Consider the following 24442-nt stretch of genomic DNA (forward strand, 5'->3'; position numbering starts at 1 on the left):
CACCCACCCAAGCCAGTGTTGAAAGACTATTTTCTGCTTCAGATTTAAGAACTTCTATGAAAGAGGATCTGGCAGAAGCAATTCTGTTTCTTAGAACACTACATTGAGTTAATTTTGGATTTAATTTAACAGCTATTCTACTCTACAACTGTATTCCAAGTTTAATATATAAACTGTTTTTTGTTCATGTAGTTAAGCTTTGTTTTTGTTATAAAATTACCGAAGAATGTAGTTTATATTTTTTGAACTGGTAAAGTTCCTGTTCCCGATTTTTATGCATGCTACTACTTTATAGCCACTTGATGAAAACAATAAATAAAACCTTGTTTTCATTTTTTTGTTTAACTGGCCAATACGGTAGACAGTCAGCTTCCTAGCCAGTAGTTCCATGGTTAAATGACATGTATGTTGCCTTCCTTCAACCAACATGGAAAATACATTAGCATATTAAATACAGAGTAGTCGGAGTTGGGGAGTCTGAGTCGGAGTCAGCAGTACTGGAAATTAAGGAGTCGGAGTCGAAGAAATTATCTACCGACTCCACAACCCTGGTTGGAGGTATATAATCAATAAAATGTTTACCAATAAGACACTCTGGATTGATATGGGGCGATGTGCTGGGTCTACCGTGTCTCTTTAACCGTAGTGTGCAAGGTGTATGTACGGCAATGATTTGTTCTACATGATGGCATGAAAAGAAAACATCTTTCTTCTCTTTCCATTTATGCGCAAGCACTTTACCCTTTTGCCAAGCTACTAGTGCACCTCGTCTTCAAGCATGTCACGACGGTTAGGACGCACTGTTCCATATGCATCAGTCTTTCTTTGCAGTGACATGTCAAATAGCTCTGGCAAAATATAAAAATTATCCATGGTTACACGGTAACCTTGATACAGAACAGCATCTATCAAAGTCTGCACCAATGACACAGCAATGCCGTACTGATTGTATTTTGGATCAAACATGGTCCTTTTTCTCTATGTACAGAATTGAATTCCAAATGTATCCCATTTTAGATTCACAAAGCTTGAAAAACTTTATGCCAAATCTTGCTCTTTATGACGCGATGTACTGTATCCATGACAGTCTGCCCTTATAAGCCATGAGACTTTCATCAATGCTGACATCGCAGTCCGGAATGTAAATGTTCCAAAATTTTGCTACAATGGTCTGGTATATCTCCCAAATTTTCACCGGTTTGGGTGCTGGATGGGTATTCTCATCAAACTCTTCATTGTTGGTAAAGTGCAGATATTTCATAATTAGTGAAAACTTGCACTCAGACATAATTTCTCCAAAGAACGGCAGCACTGACAGCACTTCACAGCCCAAGTGATTCTCGGTTCTAATGCTTACTCAGGAAGCATCTGTACAGACGCTCGGGACTAACACTTTTAGCACGGTTTTCGTAGCCCGAGTAATGTTCAGGTCTAACACCAAGGAGGTTAAGAATTTTTCTTTGTCAACTAAAGAACTTTGCTTGCTGTTTCAAGTTTGAAATGAAATATGGGTAAAGTAATCCAGTTACATTCTAAGAGAAGTCATGCATAACTAATTACTTTCTTTGAATAATTACCCCAACTTATATATTTATTTTTCTGCCACTACCACAGATGTATGATTTAATTTGGTTAGAAATATACAAATAAAACTTCATTAAAAGCACACATTAGGACAGAAGTTATAATCATTTTGAACAACTCAAAAACAACAAATTTAGTTGACTAAAAAAGACAAAAGTCTCAAATAAGCAGTAATATCTTAGTGGAAATGCTTTAGAGCTTTCAGTTCTTATCTTATTAAACTCACTATATGACCTTTAGGAAGTTCGTTGATCTTCCCATGCTCCAACTGTATAAACTATATGTATTTTTTTTTTTTTTTTTTTTGCAAAGTGCTTCAGTATGGTGTTTACTGTAGACCAGCACTGTATAAAATAAAAGTAGTTTCTTTATTTACAACGGTAGATACAAAATAAGTGATCACATAGGTGAAGAAAATTCCAAGGTGAAGATGTTAAAAGAAATGCCACATGCAGCTGCGAATAAGTGATCTTATGGCAACCACGGTCTTGACACCTTTGGTACTTTATATTTCATTAAGGAATACTAGAGCAATTCTATAGTGACAAGATTGCATTATATGATATCAATAGCTACAGTACTTCTTGTTCTTAGTACCACTTGTGTCAAAATACTTTCAAAAACAGACACTGTATTTTGCACATCTTTAACCATCACATAACTAAAATGTAGACCTCACATAGACTTTAGACTGACGAATATGGTAGTGGTTTCTTTTACAGTTATATTAAAAGCTCATTTCTAAATATGAGCTTTTGCCAAGAATGTAGTATCCTAGGTCTCATATTCTAAATGAAAGAATGTTAAACTGAAAAGTATGCTGTAAATCAAGGGGAACTGTCAAAAAGAATATTTTCATTGAGGTGTGAGATTCCAAAAAATGAATACTTCGGTCTTTAGTGCAAGACAAGGTTAATATCCTTTACAGAAAATGATAGATTATTTAGTCATTAAATATGTAAAGTCATTCAAAGGCAGATACTTTGTGGTAGGTCTAATAACTGCAAAAGTTATTATTTCTATTATTCATGCTTAATTGTGGGATGGTGAGTATACTTTATGAATTATATCTTAGAACAAAGTTACTATAACAGTAGATAAAGAATTTAACACTTTTATACGGTATCTTGTTAAATGCCTAATTAAAAAGGATAAAGTTTAGGATCATTACTCTAAAATATATTTTTCTTAAATTCTACCTTTTTCCTGGTCTCAGGTTTATGTATATGTGCAGGGTTGTTTAGCCTAGGTGTTTCACTAAAAGGTAGGCAGTGATCAAGGTCAAGAAAAATGGTATACAATGGCTAAGGACCAACAGATGCAAACCAAACCTGTTAAGCCTCATTAGAAATAGATGAGTGATGTCACATCTTCCTCCGGATTTCTTACCCTTATACCTAGGAAAGGAAGATAATAATCTACGCCTAGCTGCAGATACTTGGTATGTTAAGTAATATGAAACAGACAAATTATTATCACTGTTGTTTACAGAAACAAAAGGAAAACACAAATAATTTACCCATCTACATATTTAAAATGTACAACAGTGTAGTGGTTCAGTGGTTAGTATACAGTGGGGCAAAAAAGTATTTAGTCAGCCACCAATTGTGCAAGTTCTCCCACTTAAAAAGATGAGAGAGGCCTGTAATTTTCATCATAGGTATACCTCAACTATGAGAGACAAAATGCAGAAAAAAATCCAGAAAATCACATTGTCTGATTTTTAAAGAATTTATTTGCAAATTATGGTGGAAAATAAGTATTTGGTCACCTACAAACAAGCAAGATTTCTGGCTCTCACAGACCTGTAACTTCTTCTGTAAGAGGCTCCTCTATCCTCCACTCGTTACCTGTATTAATGGCACCTGTTTGAACTCGTTATCAATATAAAAGACACCTGTCCACAACCTCAAACAGTCACACTCCAAACTCCACTATGGCCAAGACCAAAGAGCTGTCAAAGGACACCAGAAACAAAATTGTAGACCTGCACCAGGCTGGAAGACTGAATCTGCAATAGGTAAGCAGCTTGGTGTGAAGAAATAAACTGTGGGAGCAATTATTAGAAAATGGAAGACATATAAGACCACTGATAATCTCCCTCGACGGTGAGCAAAAATCCCAGAACCACATGGGGGGACCTAGTGAATGACCTGCAGAGAGCTGGGACCAAAGTAACAAAGGCTACCATCAGTAACACACTACGCCGCCAGGGACTCAAATCCTGCAGTGTCCCCCTGCTTAAGCCAGTACATGTGCAGGCCCATCTGAAGTTTGCTAGAGAGCATTTGGATGATCCAGAAGAGGATTGGGAGAATGTCATATGGTCAGATGAAAAAAACTCTACTCGTCGTGTTTGGAGGAGAAAGAATGCTGAGTTGCATCCAAAGAACACCATACCTACTGTAAAGCATGGGGGTGGAAACATCATGCTTTGGGGCTGTTTTTCTGCAAAGGGACTAGGACAAATGATCCGTGTAAAGGAAAGAATGAATGGGGCCATGTATCGTTGGATTTTGAGTGAAAACCTCCTTCCATCAGCAAGGGCATTGAAGATGAAACGTGGCTGGGTCTTTCAGTATGACAATGATCCCAAACACACCGCCCGGGTAACGAAGGAGTGGCTTCGTAAGAAGCATTTCAAGGTCCTGGAGTGGCCTAGCCAGTCTCCAGATCTCAACCCCATAGAAAATCTTTGGAAGGAGTTGAAAGTCCGTGTTGCCCAGCGACAGCCCCAAAACATCACTGCTCTAGAGGAGATCTGCATGGAGGAATGGGCCAAAATACTAGCAACAGTGTGTGAAAACCTTGTGAAGACTTACAGAAAACATTTGACCTCTGTCATTGCCAACAAAGGGTATATAACAAAGTATTGAGATGAACTTTTGCTATTGACCAAATACTTTTTTTTCTACCATAATTTGCAAATAAATTCTTTAAAATCAGACAATGTGATTTTCTGGATTTTTTTTTTCTCATTTTGTCTCTCATAGTTGAGGTATACCTATGATGAAAATTACAGGCCTCTCTCATCTTTTTAAGTGGGAGAACTTGCACAACTGGTGGCTGACCAAATACTTTTTTGCCCCACTGTAGCTGCTTCACTGATCCGGTGTTTAGAGTTTGAATCCCACATCTGAATATTGTTGAACAGGACAGTACATTTATAAAGCAGGCAACCACAAAACGCTGAGATTTCTCGCTCAGTTGCGGTTGTGTATCTAGTGCTGTAAGATTCAACTGTCAGTTAAACACACAAGTAATGAATGACTACAAAGTCAACAGCTGCTAGTAGAGTTAAATTTAAAGACATTAAGGAAAGTGACAGTGATATATGAACTAATAAATTACTGAACATGAAGTGATGATGCTATTTATACATTTAACTTAAGCATTCACAAATAGCTCTTCTCAAAGATGCTTACCTCAAGGAACTGGGCATTGACTTTGAATTCTGGGGGTGGTAATCCTTGCTCGATAGCAGCCTGCTTTCGCTGGTCTATTCCTTTAAACAGGTGTTTAACAGCACGGGGTATAATTCCTTGCTCACTCTCATCAAAATTAACATCAAAGCCTGTTCCCATGGTATATGTTTTTCCTGCTCCAGTCTAAAATAAGACAAAGACACTTTGTCTCATTTGACTTTTTTAAATAAAGAATTGCCAGTATTAAGCATGATTTATTTTTCAATCTTTCAAAATAAACTCCACATTAAACCAAAAAAATGAGTAAAATGTGTCCATTCTGTGAAAACACATTATCCTATTTTCTTACTGGACATTCATTCATCCACTTTTGGAATCTCATCAGTAAATTACAGGATCACTTGGAGTCATAGCAAACATTCCCAGAAGCAGAAAATATAAGGTAGGAACCAATCCAGTACTGGATGTCAGTTCTTGTGAAAAAATGTACACCATAGTAAACTTTGATGAATAAATATTTACAGATGTTCATTTCTTAAAAATTTAAGTTGCTGTCATTTTATATTGATTACAAACAATCGGAATGTAGGTAATTGAAAAAAGAAAATGCATTATTAAAAAAAAAAAGTTAAAAGTATGAAAAATGTAACATTTCGTGTGGGGTTTAAATCTGCAAGCATTAAATAATGAATACATTACAGAGAGAACCTGCAAAGGTAACCTGCCTTTCACTCCTGGAGCATTCTGGCCTTCAAAATACAACATGGCTTCAAACATTACAATTACATCAAACAAATTATAAGCTAAAAAAGCGCAGGGTTGCCTTGGTACCTTGTTCCAATTCCTTATTGAATTTGCCAACTACATGACTCTAACATACAGTTGAGGACGTATGTTTTTATACACTTTGGCTAAAAAACCATCAAGCTCAAAATTCCCCAATTTCAAAACATTTAAGGTATCAGAAACAATTGTAAAACAAAATAAAAGAAACTTGGAACCATACAAACTTATTAAAAGAAAAATAACATTCTAGAGCAACTCTACGGACAAATAACAATTTCCAGTTGAGAAAGTGAGATGTGATTCTCCCATATTACAGCTCCAACTCAGCAACTTTGATTCAAGGAGCAGTGAAATACGCTCCTCCAATACTTTCTCTTTGTCGCACTCACCCTGTGTTCTATATGATCTTATGTAGCGAGGTAAGCTACCTATCTCAAATTGTTGTCAAACAGTGCTACATCTGATCTTCAAATAAATCACAATAGACAAAGACAATCTGCTTAAACTAATAACACATACAGTGGAACCTCGGTTCACGACCATAATTCGTTCCAAAACTCTGGTCGTAAACTGAGTTGGTCGTGAACCAAAGCAATTAATCCGTTCCAGACCGTACGAACTGTATGTAAATATATATTTTTTAGTTTTTAAGCACAAATATAGTTAATTATACCATAGAATGCACAGTGTAATGGTAAACTAAATGTAAAAATATTGAATAACACTGAGAAAACCTTGAACAACAGAGAAAACTAACACTGCAATAGTTCGTGCTATAGTGCTAGGAACCGCTCGCTAAAAACACTTTTTTAATGAGTTTTAAGCGCAGGGGAAAAAAATGAACATTTGAAAAATCCGTAATTTAATAAACCACCAAGAAAAGTAACATTGCAACAATGCAGGCTACGAACCGATCACTGTAAATAGAACTGAAAACAAAAACAAGCCTTCTCTACCTTATGCGTTCCTCGCTCGCTCTCTCTTGCGCCTGTGTGTGTGTGCGTGCGTCTCTCTTTTGCGAGCCTGGAGCGCCTGTGTGTGTGTCTCTCTAGCACGCTCCTGTGTGTGTGTGCGCCTCTCTCTCCCGCACCTGTGTGTGTGTGTGTGCGTGCGTCTCTCTTTTGCGTGCCTGGAGCGCCTGTGTGTGTGTCTCTCTAGAGCGCTCCTGTGTGTGTGCGCGCCTCTCTCGCACGTGCTCTTGTGTGTGTGTGCGTGCGGCTCTCTCTGCGCTGCCTGTGTGTGTGCCTCTGTCTGTGCTGCCTCTCTCTCGCGCTGCCTCTGTGTGTGTGTGTGTGTGTCGTGCTCTCTCGCTCTCTCTCTCTTGCTCGCTGCACAGGAAATGCACAGGAAGAGATTGAACATGTACAAACCGAAAGGGAACCTGGCTTGTTCGTATACCGAGTGTGTGGTCGTGAACCGAGGCAAAAGTTTGGCGAACTTTTTGGTCGTAAACCGAGTTGTACATGTACTGAGACGTCCGTGAACCGAGGTTCCACTGTACACATTTTACTTCTCTTCAATAAATTACACACCATTTAAACAATCACAGTACAGTCTAGAAAATGTACACAAAACCTTGTATTAAGTAACTAGTAGAATCTTGTTTAGCAGCAACAATCTCCACCAAATGTTTTCTATAGCTATTGATTAGAACTGTAATATGACCATTCCTTGGAGCTAACTTGGTCCTTTCTGTACACAAATCTTCTGTTTATACCATTCTATTGTTGATTTACTACTGTGTTTCAGGTGTGGCGGGAGGCTGGGGGCTGTGCCCAGCCAGGACCCCAAGAAGGACCGAGAGAGGGACTATGCCTCCCCCGGAACACGAGAGGGCAGTCACCCTGGTTTGTATGGGGGCCACGGGAACTGAGCTTGGAAGCTCAACCCTATAGGGGCCCATGGTCACTGCCAGGGGGCGCCCGGAAGACTGTGAAGCCCTGGATGTCAGCACTTCTGCCACACCCGGAGGTGCTGGCAGAAGTATTACCAGGGACACCAGGGAAGCTCGTCAGGAGGCACCTGGAGCACGTCCGGGTGGGCATAAAAGAGGCCGCCTCCCTCCAGTGGAAGAGGACAAAGCTCGGAGGAGAGGTGTGGAGGCGGTGAAGACAGAACTTTGGAGAAGCCCGGACTTGAGGGTGTGTGGTGCAGGGGCACTGGGTTGTGTGCGGGACTGATAATTTATAAATAGTGTAAATAAACGTGTTGTGGGTTTTGAACCATTGGTGTATGCCTGTCTGTGCCGAGGCTGATCTTCCACACAGGTTCTTTTCTCAGTGGATCAACCAACTTTTATTAAGCTTCAGGTGTTCCAATGACATTCTCTAGTAAAACTTGTTAAAATTTGGAATTGATTATGTCCTCTATGACAGCTAGTTCTCCAGGCCCTGAGACAGCAACTGCTCTCCAAACAGAGTGTACACATTTTGCCAAAGAGTTCTATTTCTGTCTTATCCAACCAAAGATCACTGTCCAAGAAGCGCTGTGAAACATCCAGGAAGTTTTTTTGCAAACATGAGTTTCCTCATGATGTCATTTCATAAACACATTCTTTGTTTTTTGTTTTATTTTTACTTTAGTTCTTTTTTACTTCCTTCAGCATTGCATGATGAAGTCTTGCTGTGATCTCTACAGGACATTCACTGCTAAGAAGAATAGCAGTATAAGGAACATCTAGACCTTTAGAATTGGCCATTGTACCCTTTTTAGCTATAGTCAATCTTTTATCAGACTATCTTTTTAATCAGGGTATGATTCTCATAAACAGATCTTTATGAAGAAAAGTAGACTCTTGTCAGTAACAAAACTGTCTTTCCTGCAGGGCAGCAGAGCAGCATACCTTCAATCCATATTTCTTGCCAATGTCATGAGAATGGAACAACTGATTAGCTTTTAGAGGAAATCATTAGCCTAGACCAAGAGTTCCCAAAGTGGTCGATATTGACCCCCTGGGGTCGATTTGAACTTTCTAGGGGTCGATAGTTTCAATGAAAAAATTTGGGGGTCAACGACAGCAAAAATAGACCCCCTTACTACTGCTATTTGTTTGTTACTTCAAAATATCTATGATTCCAATAGGTACCTAATTAAGAAGTAAAATCATTAAAAAAAAACACATTACATACCAAATATGCGAACGAAAAGTTAAATGTGTCATTAAAAGAGTCACACGTAAGAATGCATGAAAATACATGTAGCACAAACATGTCTGTTCATTGTCTTATCGAACATATCAAAGCAAGTGCGGATATGAAAAACCATTGCATGTACTTAGGGGGTCGACGGTTTTAAAAGTTTTTGGTAAAGGGGTCTGCGGCTGAAAAAAGTTTGGGAACACTTGGCCTAGACGTTCATACTTTTTCCAACATAAACTGTGAATGATTAAACAATGTATCCAGTTGTACCAATAAGAAGTATAATTGTTTGTGTTGCTAGTTTAAGCAGATTCAGGCATTAGTATGAGAAATTAATGCAGAAATCTAGATTAATTTGAAAGTGTTCACAAATGTTTCCTTCCAACTATATTTTATATATATATATATATATATATATATATATACACACACACACACACACACATAGTGAAACTCATATATTATATTGATTCATTAAACACATAGTGATATATTTCAAGCGTTTATTTCTTTTCATTTTGCTGATTATGGCTTATAGATAATGAAAACCCAAAATTCAGTATCTCAGAAAATTAGAATATTGTGAAAAACGTCAATATTGTAGACTCATGGTGTCACACTCCACTTAGCTAATTAACCCAAAACACCTGCAAAGGTGTCCTAAGCCTTTAAATGGTCTCTCGGACAGGTTCAGTAGGCCACACAATTATGGGGAAGTCTGCTGACTTGACAGAAGAAGTCATTGACACCCTTCACAAAAAGGGTAAGCCAAAAAAGGTAACTGCTAAAGAAGCTGGCTGTTCACAGAGTTTTGTATCCAATCACATTAATGGAAAGTTGAGTGGAAGAAAAAAATGTGGCAGAAAAAGGTGCACAAGCAACAGGGATAACTGCAGCTTTGAGAGAATTGTGAAGCACAGCCCATTCAAGAATTTGGGGGAGATTCACAAGGTGTGGACTGTGGCTGGAGTCAGTGCTTCAAGAGCCATATCCTGGACATGGGCTACAACTGTTGCATTCCTTGTGTCACGCCACTCCTGAACCAGAGACAACGTCAGAAGCATCTTACCTGAGCTAAGGAGAAAACAGACTGGACTGTAAAAGTGGAGAGACACAGAATCCAAGTTGCTTGAGGTCCAGTGTGAAGTTTCTACAGTCAGTGATGATTTGGGGAGCCATGTCATCTGCTGGTGTTGGTCCACTGTGTTTTATCAAGTTCTAAGTCAGCACAGCCGTCTACCAGGAAATTTTAGAGCTCTTCATGCTTCCCTCTGCTGACAAGCTTTATGGAGATGCAGATTTCATTTTCCAGCAGGACTTGGCACCTGCCCACACTGCCAAAAGTACCAATACCTGGTTTAATGACCATGGTATCACTGTGTTTGATTGACTAGCAAACTCTCCTGACCTAAACCCCATAGAAAATCTATGGGATATTGTCAAGAGGAAGATGCAAGACACCAAACCCAACAATGCAGACAAGCTGAAGGTCGCTACCAAAGCATCCTAGGCTTCCATAATACCTCAGCAGTGCCACACGCTGATTGCCTCCATGTCACACCACATTGATGCAGTAATTCATTCAAAAGGAGCCCCGACCAAGTATTGAGTGAGTACATGGACATACTTTTCAGTAGGCCAACATTTTTGTATTAAAAATCAATTTTGAGTTTTCATTATCTATAAAAGTCATAATCAGCAAAATAAAAACAAACGCTTGAAATATATCACTGTGTGCAATGAATCTATATACAGTATCTCACAAAAGTGAGTACACCCCTCATATTTTTGTAAATATTTTATTATATCTTTTCATAGGACAACACTGAAGATATGATACTTTGCTAACATGTTGTCAGTGTACAGCTTGTATAACAGTGTAAATTTGCTGTCCCCTCAAAATAATTCAACACACAGCTATTAATGTCTAAACCACTGGCAACAAAAGTGAGCACACCCCTAATACACCACAAATAATATTTGTTAAAAGTGGGAAATGCTATATATACAAATAGGGATTGTGGTGTGGCATGGAAATCAAAACATAGTTTTCAAGAAAACAATTCTATTTACTGATATATTTAGCTTTATGATTGTCAAAGCAAAAATATATGAGTGGATAATAAATAAGACATTCTTTAACCATATTTTCATACTCTATACAGCCCACTCAAAGATGCTTGCGATTTTCTTATTCTCCACTTGCACTTTGTCACTGATTACTATTTGTCTACATTGAGCATATTTCTGGCCAAAAGCTTTCATAAGCCTGGTTATAACAGAAAAATTGTGAAACAAAATTAATAACATAACTCTGATTAAGGTGGTTTTTCATTTACATGTATTCCATATATCCATTAGTGATTGTTATCTTAAAATTCACAGCCCTGATTCAACCTGTATCAGTGCATTTTCCCAACCAACCAACCAAACTTGTTACCAAATACTTGAGGATAAAAAACTGTAAAATTAATAGCAAGGTAAAGTAACAGCTGTATCAAAATCATTACATTTACAGTATACATGTCTCGATATATCACAAGTGAACATATTGTACATAACCATTTAAAATTTCTTTCCTATTACATTTTAACAGCAGAAATCAAATATTCACTGCATGGTTTTAAAAGATTTTAATTGCTTATAATAAAAAAATGAATGGAATAAAGAAACAGCTCTGTTCAACTTACCTGGCCATAAGCAAATATTGTGGCATTATATCCTTCAAAACAACCTTCAATAAGTTTTTCTGTACAGTTTGAATAGATGACATCTTGTTGTGTATCAATATCAAACACATAATCAAATGTAAAAGCCTTGTCTTTTCCCAAAATTACTTGAGGTTCTCCAGGAGTTACAAATGTACAAATATGGCAGCCCTCAATTTTCTCTCTGGCAAGCTGAGGGCGAATTCTAAAAGGAAAGGAAAAATATTTAATTACTTTACATCAACATATTACACCTCTTTAAACTATAACTAATTCTAGTAGCTGCCATCCTTACACAGCTTTATCTTCTGAATTAATAAACAACAACATAAAGAAGTTATTCTTTTAATATACTTCAGAAACAAAATGGTTTGTTTTTTTTCTGCATTTGTTGGATTTTAATAATTTCAAAAATTAGTTCAACATTTCTAAACTTAACAGAGGAAATGTCTGTCTTAAATGAGAAAAAATGTATACTAAAGTAAATATGATCAAAGACAAATTTAGCTTTTCATGTTCTATGCAAAAATAATGGCTGTCCTTCCAAACTACTTTTCCTTCATATAGTACATTTGACATACCGATAATAGCCTACTTTCTTTACCTTCACTGCAACAATCATTTTGAGAAAAAAATTAATATTGTTTTTCATCAAAGGCCTGCTTCTTTGTTAGAACACAGAACAACGTTTTAAAAAGCACTAGCAAAAGTTTGTTGCACACTTTGTTAAAATAGCTACATGATGGGACTCATTTTCCCAAATAACCACATATAATGCATTTTAATGAATTAATAGGGACACCACAAGACAAATGTATCATTGGGTTCAGATACTGGTGCCTTTCCTGACGACATTTATTACCTTGGTGAGTGGGTGGCTGCAGATTTCAACCAACTCAGAGCCAAGGTGCTGCTGAGATATGGTGTTGGGCCTGTCAGGAGTTGAAATTTGACCCAGAGAGGCCAGGGGGCCCCCCCAAGTATTCAAATTATGGGCCAGTGTTTTGCATTGGCTGAAACCAGGGGCCAGTGATACAAAAATGATGGTAAGCCTGTGACATCCTGATAAACACCTTCCTCGACTTCCTTGTCTGGCCGGTCTAGCGAAAGGAATATAAGTTCATGGATGCCCTTATAACAGCCATTGATAATAATTGGGCAGCCTAGCAAGTTGAGTGTTTAAAATGGTCTGCTGGTTGCTACAAGTCCCAAATAGGACGTGTTTCTATTCCTGAGTCCACTCGTCACGAGACAGAGACATTGGTCAACTCAAAAGAGAAGCACACACTCCTTCCCCGCTTTTCCAAATATGGGGAGATGAGCCATACACACACAAAATGTTCTCTACTTCAGTGAGCCAACTGACTGCAGCTGGGTGTGAGGATAGAGTTAGTGTTTCACTGCAAATCCCTTGTCCCTCCCTTGCACTGGGGTGGTTGTAGTCAATAGGCACAAAATAATAGCACTTATAAAATCTGGCAGCAACATCTCCATTGTTGCACACTGTTACGTGCTTCGGCAACAGTAGGAAATCAGTTTGATCAGTCTATTCTGTATCTATGGGGAAACTTGATAGTATAGGTCTGCCTCTTGTATAATCACTCAGGGGATAACGCATAAAATCACAGTGGCTGTTATGTGCAGTCTGTTTTATCCAGTGACACTGGGTAAGATGGTCACAAATCAAAAGTGGAAAAGCACAGAACACCCTAAGTAAAACACTGGGCATTGAAATAGACGGGGATACTCCATTTCAAACTGTCTCCACTCTATGCTGTTAGCCGATCATACAGTAGGAATCACATGGCCACCCAGTATGACATGAGCAATGTAACACTGTCCTGTACTGATGTTTCAACAGAGACAGAAGGCAAGACATCACGGAATGTCGCTCAACCCGCTGACATTTCTCCAGATCCACTCTCAGAATTACATTTCCAGTTTAAGCATACTCTAGCTTTGTTCAAAAGAGAACAGCAGAATGACGATTCCCTCAAGTTTGCTAAAAATGAGGTTGTTCTGATCGCCAGACAACATACAACAACACTTATTGGTACACCACATTTTCATACAAATGATATAGCTCAAAGTGCTTTACAAGATGAACGAAAAAAGAAAAAAACATGAAAATTAGGCAATACTAATTAACAAAGATAAAGTAAGGTCCAAGGGCCAGGAAGAAAAAACAAACAAAACAAAAAAAAACTCCAGAGGGCTAGAGAAAAAGAACAAAATCTGCAGGGGTTCCAAGGCCATGAGACCACCCAGTCCCCACTTGGCATTCTACCTAATATAAATGATTTAAATAAGTCCTCATGGCTTTCAGGCTTCACGTGGAAGAATTAGATGATGATGGACCTCTGGCCTCCAATCCAATGCCACTGGGTCCGCACTTTGGAGCTTAATAATTAATTGCTGTACTGTGTGGCTGAGCATGTGGGTGAGATGAGGTTGTTATTGTTAGTTTCATAAACTTACCGGTGGCATGTTTGCAAGCTAGCACACATCCATCTCCCAGGTATCCATGTGGGAACCTAGAAGACGTTAGAATGGATTAAGTTTCAATTTTATTGGCCGAGAATTAAGAAAGAGGTCTGCTGTTTTGTGCTTCCTGTTCAGAATCACATTTACGTCAGATTCCTTGGACACACCATCCTCCTCTCATTTCTATTCCGCTCATTGACATATCGTTTGAGCACATAGGAGTAGACACTGTAGGACTCCTTGAACCCTCTGCACGTGGTCATAAATATATTTAGCTTGAGTTGACTATGCTACACTTTACCCCAGTGTTATTTAAATGAGACCAATTAATTCCAAGAATATCGCACAGGAACTGGTAGGGGTCTTTGCATGTCGGTATCCCGAATGAAGTCATAGCAGACCAGGGAACAACTTTTTCCTTGGAGATGCTCAGTGATGTTGCCTAGTTACTCCATATTAAGCATTTAAAAACCTCAGTATATCATCCTCAAATAGTTTAGTGGAGTGGTTAAATCAGGAGCTCAAAGAAATGTTATACAAGGTGGTAAGTGAGGATGGGAGGAACTAGGATCAATTACTCTCCTGGTACTATTTGCAAACTGGGAGGTCCCACAAGCCTCCATGGGTTTGTCACCTTTTTAACTGTTATTTGGGCAACAAAGTCCAGGAAATATTGGACAATCTAAAAGAAGGATGGGAGGAACAGGCACTCCCTTCTACCAATATTCTAGAATATATCATCTAGTTACGCAATTGATTTGAAAAAATTCAAACAATACTAAAAGAGAATATGGAGCATACATAATCAGCACAGACTCAGTATTATGATCGTGGCACGGCTCTTTGGGAACTAAAATCCGGAGACCAAGTCATGGTTATTATTAATACTTCCCATTTAAATTACTGGCACACTGGCAAGGGCTATATGAAATTAAGCAGTCAATTAGTGGGTTAAACAATCTAATTGTTAGGCAACCAAACAAGTATACCACTTCAATTTCTTGAAATCGAGGAAGGACAGGGAGCCCAATCCCTACTCTGGACAACTCCTACTCCTCATTTATTCTTAGCTCAGAAACCTTAATTTCGGCACAAGCAACAACAAGAGCTCAAAGCAACCACCTTGTTTGTCTCTGAAGAATTTCCCTGATTGTGCATGACATCATCATTGATGACGACACTAATTGTGCATGACATCACCAATATCTGAGAATGCCTGCATCACCTTCCGGAGCCAAAAAGAGCTCGAGATCAACAAAATGCTAGCTCAAGGTGTAATAGAGAAAAGTTTTAGACCCTGATCTAGCCCCTATGCGTTGGTCCCAGAGCCTGATGACGGTTGGTACATTTGCATTGATTTCTGTCAATTTAACAATAAAATTCCTGAAGCCTATGAAAAAACTTGTAATCCCGGCCCACCTTAAATTCCTTCACACCTCTCCATCAGCATCTTTTGTTTTGTTAATAACCTCTCTTTTCTTTTGTCTTTGCTTTCCACCCTCAGACCCATTTGTTTCAACATCTGGCTGTTATCAGTTTGTTATATTAATGGGACTTGTTTCAGGGATTTCCCTGACAGATATCCCGTGGCTCCTCATTGCCTCTAGTGAAACATATAGCAAAATTGATACAGGTGTCAAAACGGGGGAAATGGCTGATATTCTGTTACAGAAATTTTAGATAGCCAGTTTACTTTCATAGCAGCAAAAGTTATGCGCCAAAAGTTTAAATATTGTAAGACCAACTTAACATCTCTTACCTTAATATATATATTCTGACTGACTTTATTATATACTATGATTATTTACTTGTTGTAATAGATATGCTTTACAATTGAGTAGCGACCACAACAGTGGCCAAAGCGGATACAACAATAGTGGTTATGTTTTTTTTTTTTTTTTCATTTTATTTTATTGAAGGATCTATAATGAAGATTATAAGTAGAAGACAAGATTAAATGAAACATATACATTGTGGTTACCACCTTCAGAATAATATGTGAGCATTAAAAACAAATTAGCTAAGGTATAATCAGAAACTGGATGAAAATGGCCATCTGTTGAACCACTAGCATTAATATTAATAAAGGGTACCCCTAACGAAACAGGTCTTAACACCTCATGAGATATTAATAGGAGGACAAATACAACAACATGCATCTTTTCCTCCTTGGACCCATAAGCAGCTTTCAACAATTACAGCTGAAGTATTGCAATACTGACTAATAATGAGCAAAACTCCTAATGTTTATACCTAGCCCATGCGAGAAAAAACACCTCCAGAGATTGGGCTATGGTATAGGTCTGCAAACAAAGGAATTACCTGACTCCAAGAAGAAATAAGCCATACAAGACTGAAACATAATATTTTATTTCTGTGAGATAAGCATTAGTATAGTGGATGTCAAACATGCATATGATAAGCTATGACAGTGTTACCAGAAGTAGGGATACACTACATATCCTACTAAATAAGGGCAGCACAGACTCTCAGTAACTTTTATCAATTCGAAAAGTGTTTGGTTTTCCTATTTATGTCATCTGTTATGTCCGTTTATATTGTCTTTACAATGAAAATGTGTTTTTCTTTGATTGCATGCCATTTTCCTTTTATTGCAATAACATCAATACAGTTTAATATTGTGTTGCAATATGCTGAATTTGTGTCAAATCAATGGACTTATATTACACTATTATCAGATGAGTGAGACAAAAAGAGGCCATAGACATGAACTTTGAGCCATTTAAAAATAAGATTGTCTTTTTATTTTTTTCCATTCAATTGCATTAATTGTGTCTGCATTTATTTATAATGATGAAAATATAAAAAAAAAAGCCCATTTTGTGTTTTTGTATGCATGCACATAATTATCATAATTTTGTCTTATGAAGTGCCATACATAAATGGAAAGCTGAATTTAGTCAGTCAGTCAGTCATTTTCCAACCCGCTATATCCTAAGACAGGGTCACGGAGGCCAGCTGGAGCCAATCCCAGCCAGCACAGGGTGCAAGGCAGGAACAAATCCCAGACAGGGCGTCAGCCCACCACAGGGCACACACACACACACCAAGCACACACTAGGGACAATTTAGGATCGCCAATACACCTAACCTGCATGTCTTTGGACTGTGGGAGGAAACCGGAGTACCCAGAGGAAACCCACGCAGACACTGGGAGAAAGCTGAATTTATATGGAATCAAATGACATAAAAACTTATTGATGGGATGAAATATCAATGTTTACTGTCAAAAACACCATGGCACCACAGGAGGATTTTTTTTTGGCTTAGGTAAAACAAAAGGGATGAATTCCTCAGTTTGCCAATGTCCACTGAGATGAATAAAGTTATCATTAGTTTCTGAACAAGTCTATATTCCATCTGCAATTTTACTAGAATTAGATAGATAGATAGATAGATAGATAGATAGATAGATAGATAGATAGATAGATAGATAGATAGATAGATAGATAGATAGATAGATAGATACTTTATTAATCCCAAGGGGATTAATAATATTTGGAAAAAAAAATTGATATTTTTTTGGTAATAAGGTCCTAACAATTTCACAAGGTTAAAAAAGACAAAATTTGCAGCTATACTAATAGACTCACTACCCAAGGCCATTATTTCAGCAATTTTATAATAAATTGCACTTGTCATATGATTAATTATTCTTCTTAGCGGTTTACTCTTTGACTCTTTTAGACTACTGACTTCTGGATCTTCTTCTTTTCATAACTAGTTTTCTGTTTCTAGCTCTTTATTATATTCTTACAAATAAAAATTTCTGTCTTTATGCAAGAATTATGCAGTAACAGTATCTAGTTTTTTTTCCTAGACAGATTTTGTACTTGATGTTAAAATCCAAAGTATGTAACAGGCCAGAAAATTTATCAGTAAGAAAGACAGGTTGCCTCATATTTACCTTACAGTTTTAAAAGTAAACACTTCACAGAAACAACCTTCATTTAACACACTACCTTTATAAAGATCTTTCTTAAAAAGATTATTTCTATCCATTCCTCTATATTAAGTTTTTTACTTTGAAAAAAAATTGCACATATAGAAAATTTCTAATTGTACTAAGGAACTTAAATTAGCAATTCACATTTAAAAAGGGATTATAATGCATATGAAATGTTTTTCAATCAGGTTAACCTACAAACCAGATGTTTTCTTAAAAACATAAAATATAAAAAAAAATGCATATATGAAAACTGAATGTATGATATTTAACAGAGTTACTTTAAAAAATTTCTTCTAAATGAATTCACTGTGAAAGGCTATATTGTGAAGAGACAAAATATTGTTTTACTAGGAAAACAGTACAAGTATTGTGTGTCCGCCACAGCAGATTCTGACCACTCAAATGTCTCTATTCTGAACTGTTATATCTCAAAAAAAAAGTCTGACCAAGTCTTTTTTCAAAAACTAAACCTCCAAAAACCTTAACTGTAACATGTGATTTTTTTTTTTTATTTCTATAACAAAAATGAACCATTTCTCAAAGAAAATATTATTTAACATGTAACTATAGATTCTATATAACTAATACATAATAACTATATTATGTAATTTGAAAAACTCATCACTAACTCTGTAAATATTAATTTTTGTCAGCATATTAAATTAACTAGAAATGTATTTCTGCTCACTGTTGCTCATTCACAATGTTGGTCCTTGTATTAATTTTTAAGTTAAACATTATGGTGGGACACAATGCCTAATAGTGGTCACAGGACTATTCATTAAGATTAGACGTATAAATGCATGCATCCATCCTTCCATAAATTGTCCAACTCATTAATTTATACCAGGGTTTGGAACAAGTACTCAAGCACAATACAGGAACCAACACTGGATGAGGTGCTACTGCACTACATGGCACACTCAAGCACACACCCACATTCAAGCATACAAGGCCAATTCAATTTGCCAGCTCCACCTAACAAAAGAAGGAAATCCTTTTTTCTTTTCATGTTTACAGTTCCTTTTTTATGTATGTCTCCCCATGTGAATGGTGAACTACACCATTCCTGTTTATGTGATGGAAAAAACACTTTTTGAATATTCTCAATTATGTCTGAATTTTAATCTCTAAAATGTTTTGGAGGATGCTGCCCTTACACTCACATCAGGTGGAGCACTATGGAAGTAAAAGTTAAATCAATAAGGATAGGATAGAGAACTTGCCACAGGGTTCTTTTTTTCTCCTATTGGAAAGAGGCACTGTAAAACTGTCCAAGTAGAATTCTTAGGATCATAATTGAACCTCCCTTCTGGTTATAACAGTTACCAAGAATATAAATGGAAAAAAGAAAGACAAAGGATATTTATACAGACTGTCTCTTCCAGAGAACCCAGAAGGGACAAAGCATAGTAAAGGACAAAAGAACACTAATTGTACACAGAACACAAAAGTGAACAGAATGACAAGATGTAACAGTGATTATTGTTGTAGTCTCACATTTAAGTAGGTTGTGGTCTGAAAATTTTCTGAAGGAAGTCTGTACTTCCTTTCCATGTAGACATTGCTTTTCATTAATCATTCCAAAGATGTGCATATCAGCTTATTTTAAAATATTCAAAATTGTCCAGACAAGAGTGAGTTTAGTTGGATGACTATGTACACTCTGCCTGCAAGAGTCACATTTGCAGTCATTTAATGGAACAAGTACATATTCATTTAGCTGAATCGTATTTTTCACATGACTTAGAAAATAGCAGGTACACAGGAAAACTGGTTACATATTAAAGCCCTAAAGAAAAAAGGAAAACATTCTGGTTCATGTCAAAGTTTTCTAAAATACCCATTAGAGGAAAAGGAGGCAGACTTGGACAGACTTAAGGTGTACTGCAATTCAAATATCACATAGAAAAGTCCCATTAACATTATACCATTTAAAAGTCATAACTTTAAACATTAAAATTAATAAAATGTAGATATATTATAAACCAAGATTCTGGTCTTTATTCAACACTAGCTGTGTTACCCGGTTACAAAAACTCTTATGACAATGGTTCTCTGATACAGTGCTGTTGGTTAATCAATATATCAAAGTACTATGTAACCAATTACTTAGCTTTAAAGTTAAGGTTAGCAAAAACTGAAAAAAAGACAATTCAGAATATTACAAATGGGCCTTGTTCAAGGAACAAATAACATGTTACAACCAACAGATGTTCTGCAGCAATTAAAGTAAATTAGGCCTTGACAATTCCAGCAAACAATTTTCATAGGTGTCCCAACTTCTGTTGATTACTTAAAAACTGTCTATCTTAAAGCAGACTGTGTTGCTACATCCTCTGAAGTACTACTTGGACAATATTACACTGTAGAAAGTTATAAATTCCAGTGATAATGGCAAGAAAACTGTAATTAACAAATGAAATGAGACAGAGCATTATTACCCATAGGCCTTTCATTTGTACAAGTTCCTGAGGGTCACCAGCTTGCCTTATAGGCTCCTCACAGCACAACAGCTTCAAGCACACCTTAGCAGTGGTGGAAAAATGCAAGTCTCAGTTTCGAGACTTTGTGCTGCATGTTTGACAGGGCGAGTGGTAGTAAAAAAGCAATTCCTTTTTCCTCTTGGCAAGAAAAAATAAAAATGAAAAAGGATGCTTCCATACATCTCAGACAGACAGATAGATTGATTAGTCTTTCTTGAGCTCATTTTGCACCTTCTGGCTTAAAAAGTTTATAGAGGGGCCACTAAAAAGATGTCAGTTCAGTACAAGCTTGAGTTCAGTCACTTAGCTTTCAATGTAGGTTGGGGAAGGCACAACAGGACGTCTGCTAAATCTGCTGCCTTAACAGGCCTGGTATGCCACTAAAGCCTGGCAGAACAGTCCTACATAATCCACAAGCATCTGTCCCTTTCTTCACACAAGCCCCCCACAGCATAAAGCAACAGTATCAAACTTTGTCAATGTCCTGAAATGATGATGAAACAATGTGCACTTTTAAGACATCACACAGCCCTACATAGTACAGGATAGAGGTTCTTCCATAAATATTTTCACAGTGTGGTTCAGATTGTCCATACGGTATATAATGTATGCCTGGCGTAGCAAGACTAATTGCTGGTACTCACTTTTTTTTGTAGGCTGCTTGCTCCTTCTCATGATGCGTTTCATATTTTATGCAGTTTCTTAATCAAACAGGTGTGGGGGTGCCCCTGAGTTTTCCAGTGTGCTATTAGTATATTATATTAAAGAGTGGACCAGAAAGTGGAGTATGCTGGAAGGTGGTTGTGGGGAGGGAGTGTTTACTGTCTGAGAACAAGGTTATATAAACATTTACAGCAGGTACTCTGCCGCTGAAATAGAAACATGCTCCACTTTAAGCCCTGGCTACATGCTTGATCAACATCGTCTCTCACTGAAGCACACACATGCTTTAACAATCCAGCAGCAGTATAGAGTATCTTTGTAAAGAAAAGAAAAAAATCTTTCATATAGTAAAAAGAATATAAGCGAGCGTGTGACTTATTCTTTAAGTGTAAAGTATTTTAAAGATTTTCCTCCTTTATTATCAATGCTGGGGTTTCCTAAAGTGAGATATAAATGTTTCTGTTGCTATAGCCATGAGTTCTGTCATAGCTGCTGTTGTAATGGCTTTTATATTGTCAACATTATTGTAGCAGTTTTTGTTTAAATAAACTGTTAACGTGTTGTTACATCATTACGGTTTGTGGGCTTTGAACAAGGGATAACACCTAACTGTTAAACAGATGACAGAATAAAGAAACTCATTCTAAAATGTTCATCCATCCGTCCATTATCCAACCCGCCATATCCTAACTACAGGGTCATGGGGGTCTGCTGGAGCCAATCCCAGCCAACACAGGGCACAAGGCAGGAAACAACGCCTGGGCAGGGTGCCAGCCCACCGCAGCTAAAACATACAATAACTTAATATTTTGGAACTTACATAGCATTTTATGAACTGATTATTTTGGAAGGAAAACAAAGAAGTGCTTTGGCAGATTGAGTAAATCACTGTGCAGAGGCAAACAGGATGGGATGGGGAGACAAACTCCGAGCCACCCACATCTAATTATGCAAGTGCAGATAATATTACACGGGTGGGTCTCAAATCCTAAACCTGCCATGTATGTGCACCACGCACCCCTGAGCTACATCTTTGCAGTGAGGACTTCCTCTGCCTATGTGCTCGCTTTGGGCATGTGCAGTAGTCTTAGGGTACATGATACAATGAATATGTGGACTTTCAAGTAGTGCTGGGCGGTATGACCAAAGTTCTATATCACAGTATTTTTCAAAATTATACCGGTTTCACGGTATTCAACGGTATTTTTTTCCCATGCATGAGTGGATGTTAATCACATTTTCCACTGCAATTACTGCAGTAGACTGGGTAGGAATAACCTATTCCACTGTCATGAGAATTGTACTTTGTACAAAAAAACATTTTAATGTGCACACAAGTATTAATACAGGTTTGCATGGCCCCATAAAGTGATAGTTTTCAAGGGGGTGGCACTAATGAAGAGAAGGAATCACATTGCATGAAAGTTGCAGTCAAAATACAGAACCTTTTTATTGAACAAATTTTGCAAACAACTTAAACTATCATTTTTGCAACATATTTTCAACCATCCAAAGAGGCATTTAGACTTAGTAAAATATCCAGAGGTGCTTGTCAAATGTTGTATTGCACTGAACATGTCTTAGAAAAGGAATAAATAGTAAATATTTTTTGTAAACCATCTACACTTTCTGTTCATGTTATCAATCTCTGTCCCACTGACACGTTAGCTATATGGATTTTAATGCCGTTAGTTATCTCGATCCACAGCTTGCTTTTTTTGTCGTAGGCAGTACCTCTAGCAAACGCATCTACAAGTGACGTCTGACTCGAGTGTCTTCTCGCTTTTTCAGTTGTACCTGAGAACGTGGAGGGTGCCAATCGTAGTTCCATACATTCATGGTGCTCCAAAGCATGTTTGTGGCTAAGGTGGTGCAGCAAATTGCTCATGTTGCTGCCTCCGGCAATAACTTTAGCTCAACAGCATTTGCAGTAAATTGTTGTTTGGTCATCATCCGACCTTTTAAAACCAAGGTATCTCCAGACAACAGACACGGCTCCTTATTTCAGCAAAAGTTGTTCTGTGTTATCATGATCAACTTTATTGTCTGCTACAGCTTCAGTTTCGGAATGTTCTCTGTCCATTTTCACAGCTCAATACCTCCATTAACACATGTACTCTGTTGCATGTGTTTTTAGAGGTGTAGCAGTGAAAAAGGTCCCCCCTTAAACAGTTTCCCGCTGTGCCACGTTCCAAACCGTGTTTAGGCTATTTAAATCGGTGTTGCGGTTTAAGAAAAATCCGTATCATAACAAAAATAAAAAACGGTTTTCAGTATGAACCGGTATACCTCCCAGCACTACTCTCAAGGTGTGTTTTTTTGCAAAGTGAGTGACATACCCGAAAATTTCAGCTCCCACATCGTTAAAACAACAATTAAGATATTATCGTAGATGATACATATCACACACGCCTTCTAAGATATCTACCTAATTAAGCAAATTACTATTATTATTACTGCTTTGTGTGTGTATTGAGCTTTTTTTTTTTTTGAGCAAAGTGGTTACTGAAGCTGTCTCACAGCTCTTGAAAGATTTATTTTTGACCTAAATCTGTAAATAAAAAAGCCAGAATCTGGGCAAAGAAAAAACTTCAGTGGTACACCACACAAAGGTTCATGGGAAAGTGTTTAAAAATGGTTACACTATAAATACCCACAATCCTTCCCATTGAAACTACAAAAGAGAAATCTGAATTGTCACAACAACAAAACAGAACAATGAAATTCCACATGACCTAAATTAAAATGTTCCCGATAGCTCCCTAAACAGAGGTTGTGTTAAATTATTCAATGACAAAGTAATCTGTTGTGAAAAAAAAAAAATACTCTCAAGAATCACAGTCCTAAAGAAAACCACTTACTTTCTGTAACCTTTTATTTCTCTTTACAGAGCTCAAGATACCTATCCTGGTAAAATTAGACAAAATATAAGAAACAACCCTAAATTCAAAGCCAACCCTTTGCAAACAGGATGAACAAGTAAAACGACCCTTACCCATAATGTAACATTCTCAAACACACTTAATCCCACTTGAAAACATTAGTTGACTTAACAAGAATACTCCCAAAAAAAAACAAAAAAAAACACAGGCTTAGAGTGAAAATGGCAACTTCAGAAACACAATACCCTGACAGCAAATTAAACCAAAATCCACAAAGTTGTGAGACAATACAGCTACACCATAGTCCTGACCTCACC

General features: G+C 37.4%; 1 protein-coding gene across 1 annotated transcript in view; it reads right to left on the reverse strand.

Annotated features, from left to right (window-relative positions):
- Positions 1-24442, reverse strand: part of kif21a (kinesin family member 21A) — a 226819-nt gene that overhangs the window by 140646 nt on the left and 61731 nt on the right. The window contains 2 exon segments of the mRNA XM_051935118.1: positions 5010-5192; positions 11623-11845. Of these exon segments, the coding sequence (XP_051791078.1) occupies positions 5010-5192; positions 11623-11845 (406 nt within the window).

The sequence above is a fragment of the Erpetoichthys calabaricus genome, chromosome 1, assembly GCF_900747795.2.
Source record: "Erpetoichthys calabaricus chromosome 1, fErpCal1.3, whole genome shotgun sequence".
Taxonomy (NCBI): domain Eukaryota; kingdom Metazoa; phylum Chordata; class Cladistia; order Polypteriformes; family Polypteridae; genus Erpetoichthys; species Erpetoichthys calabaricus.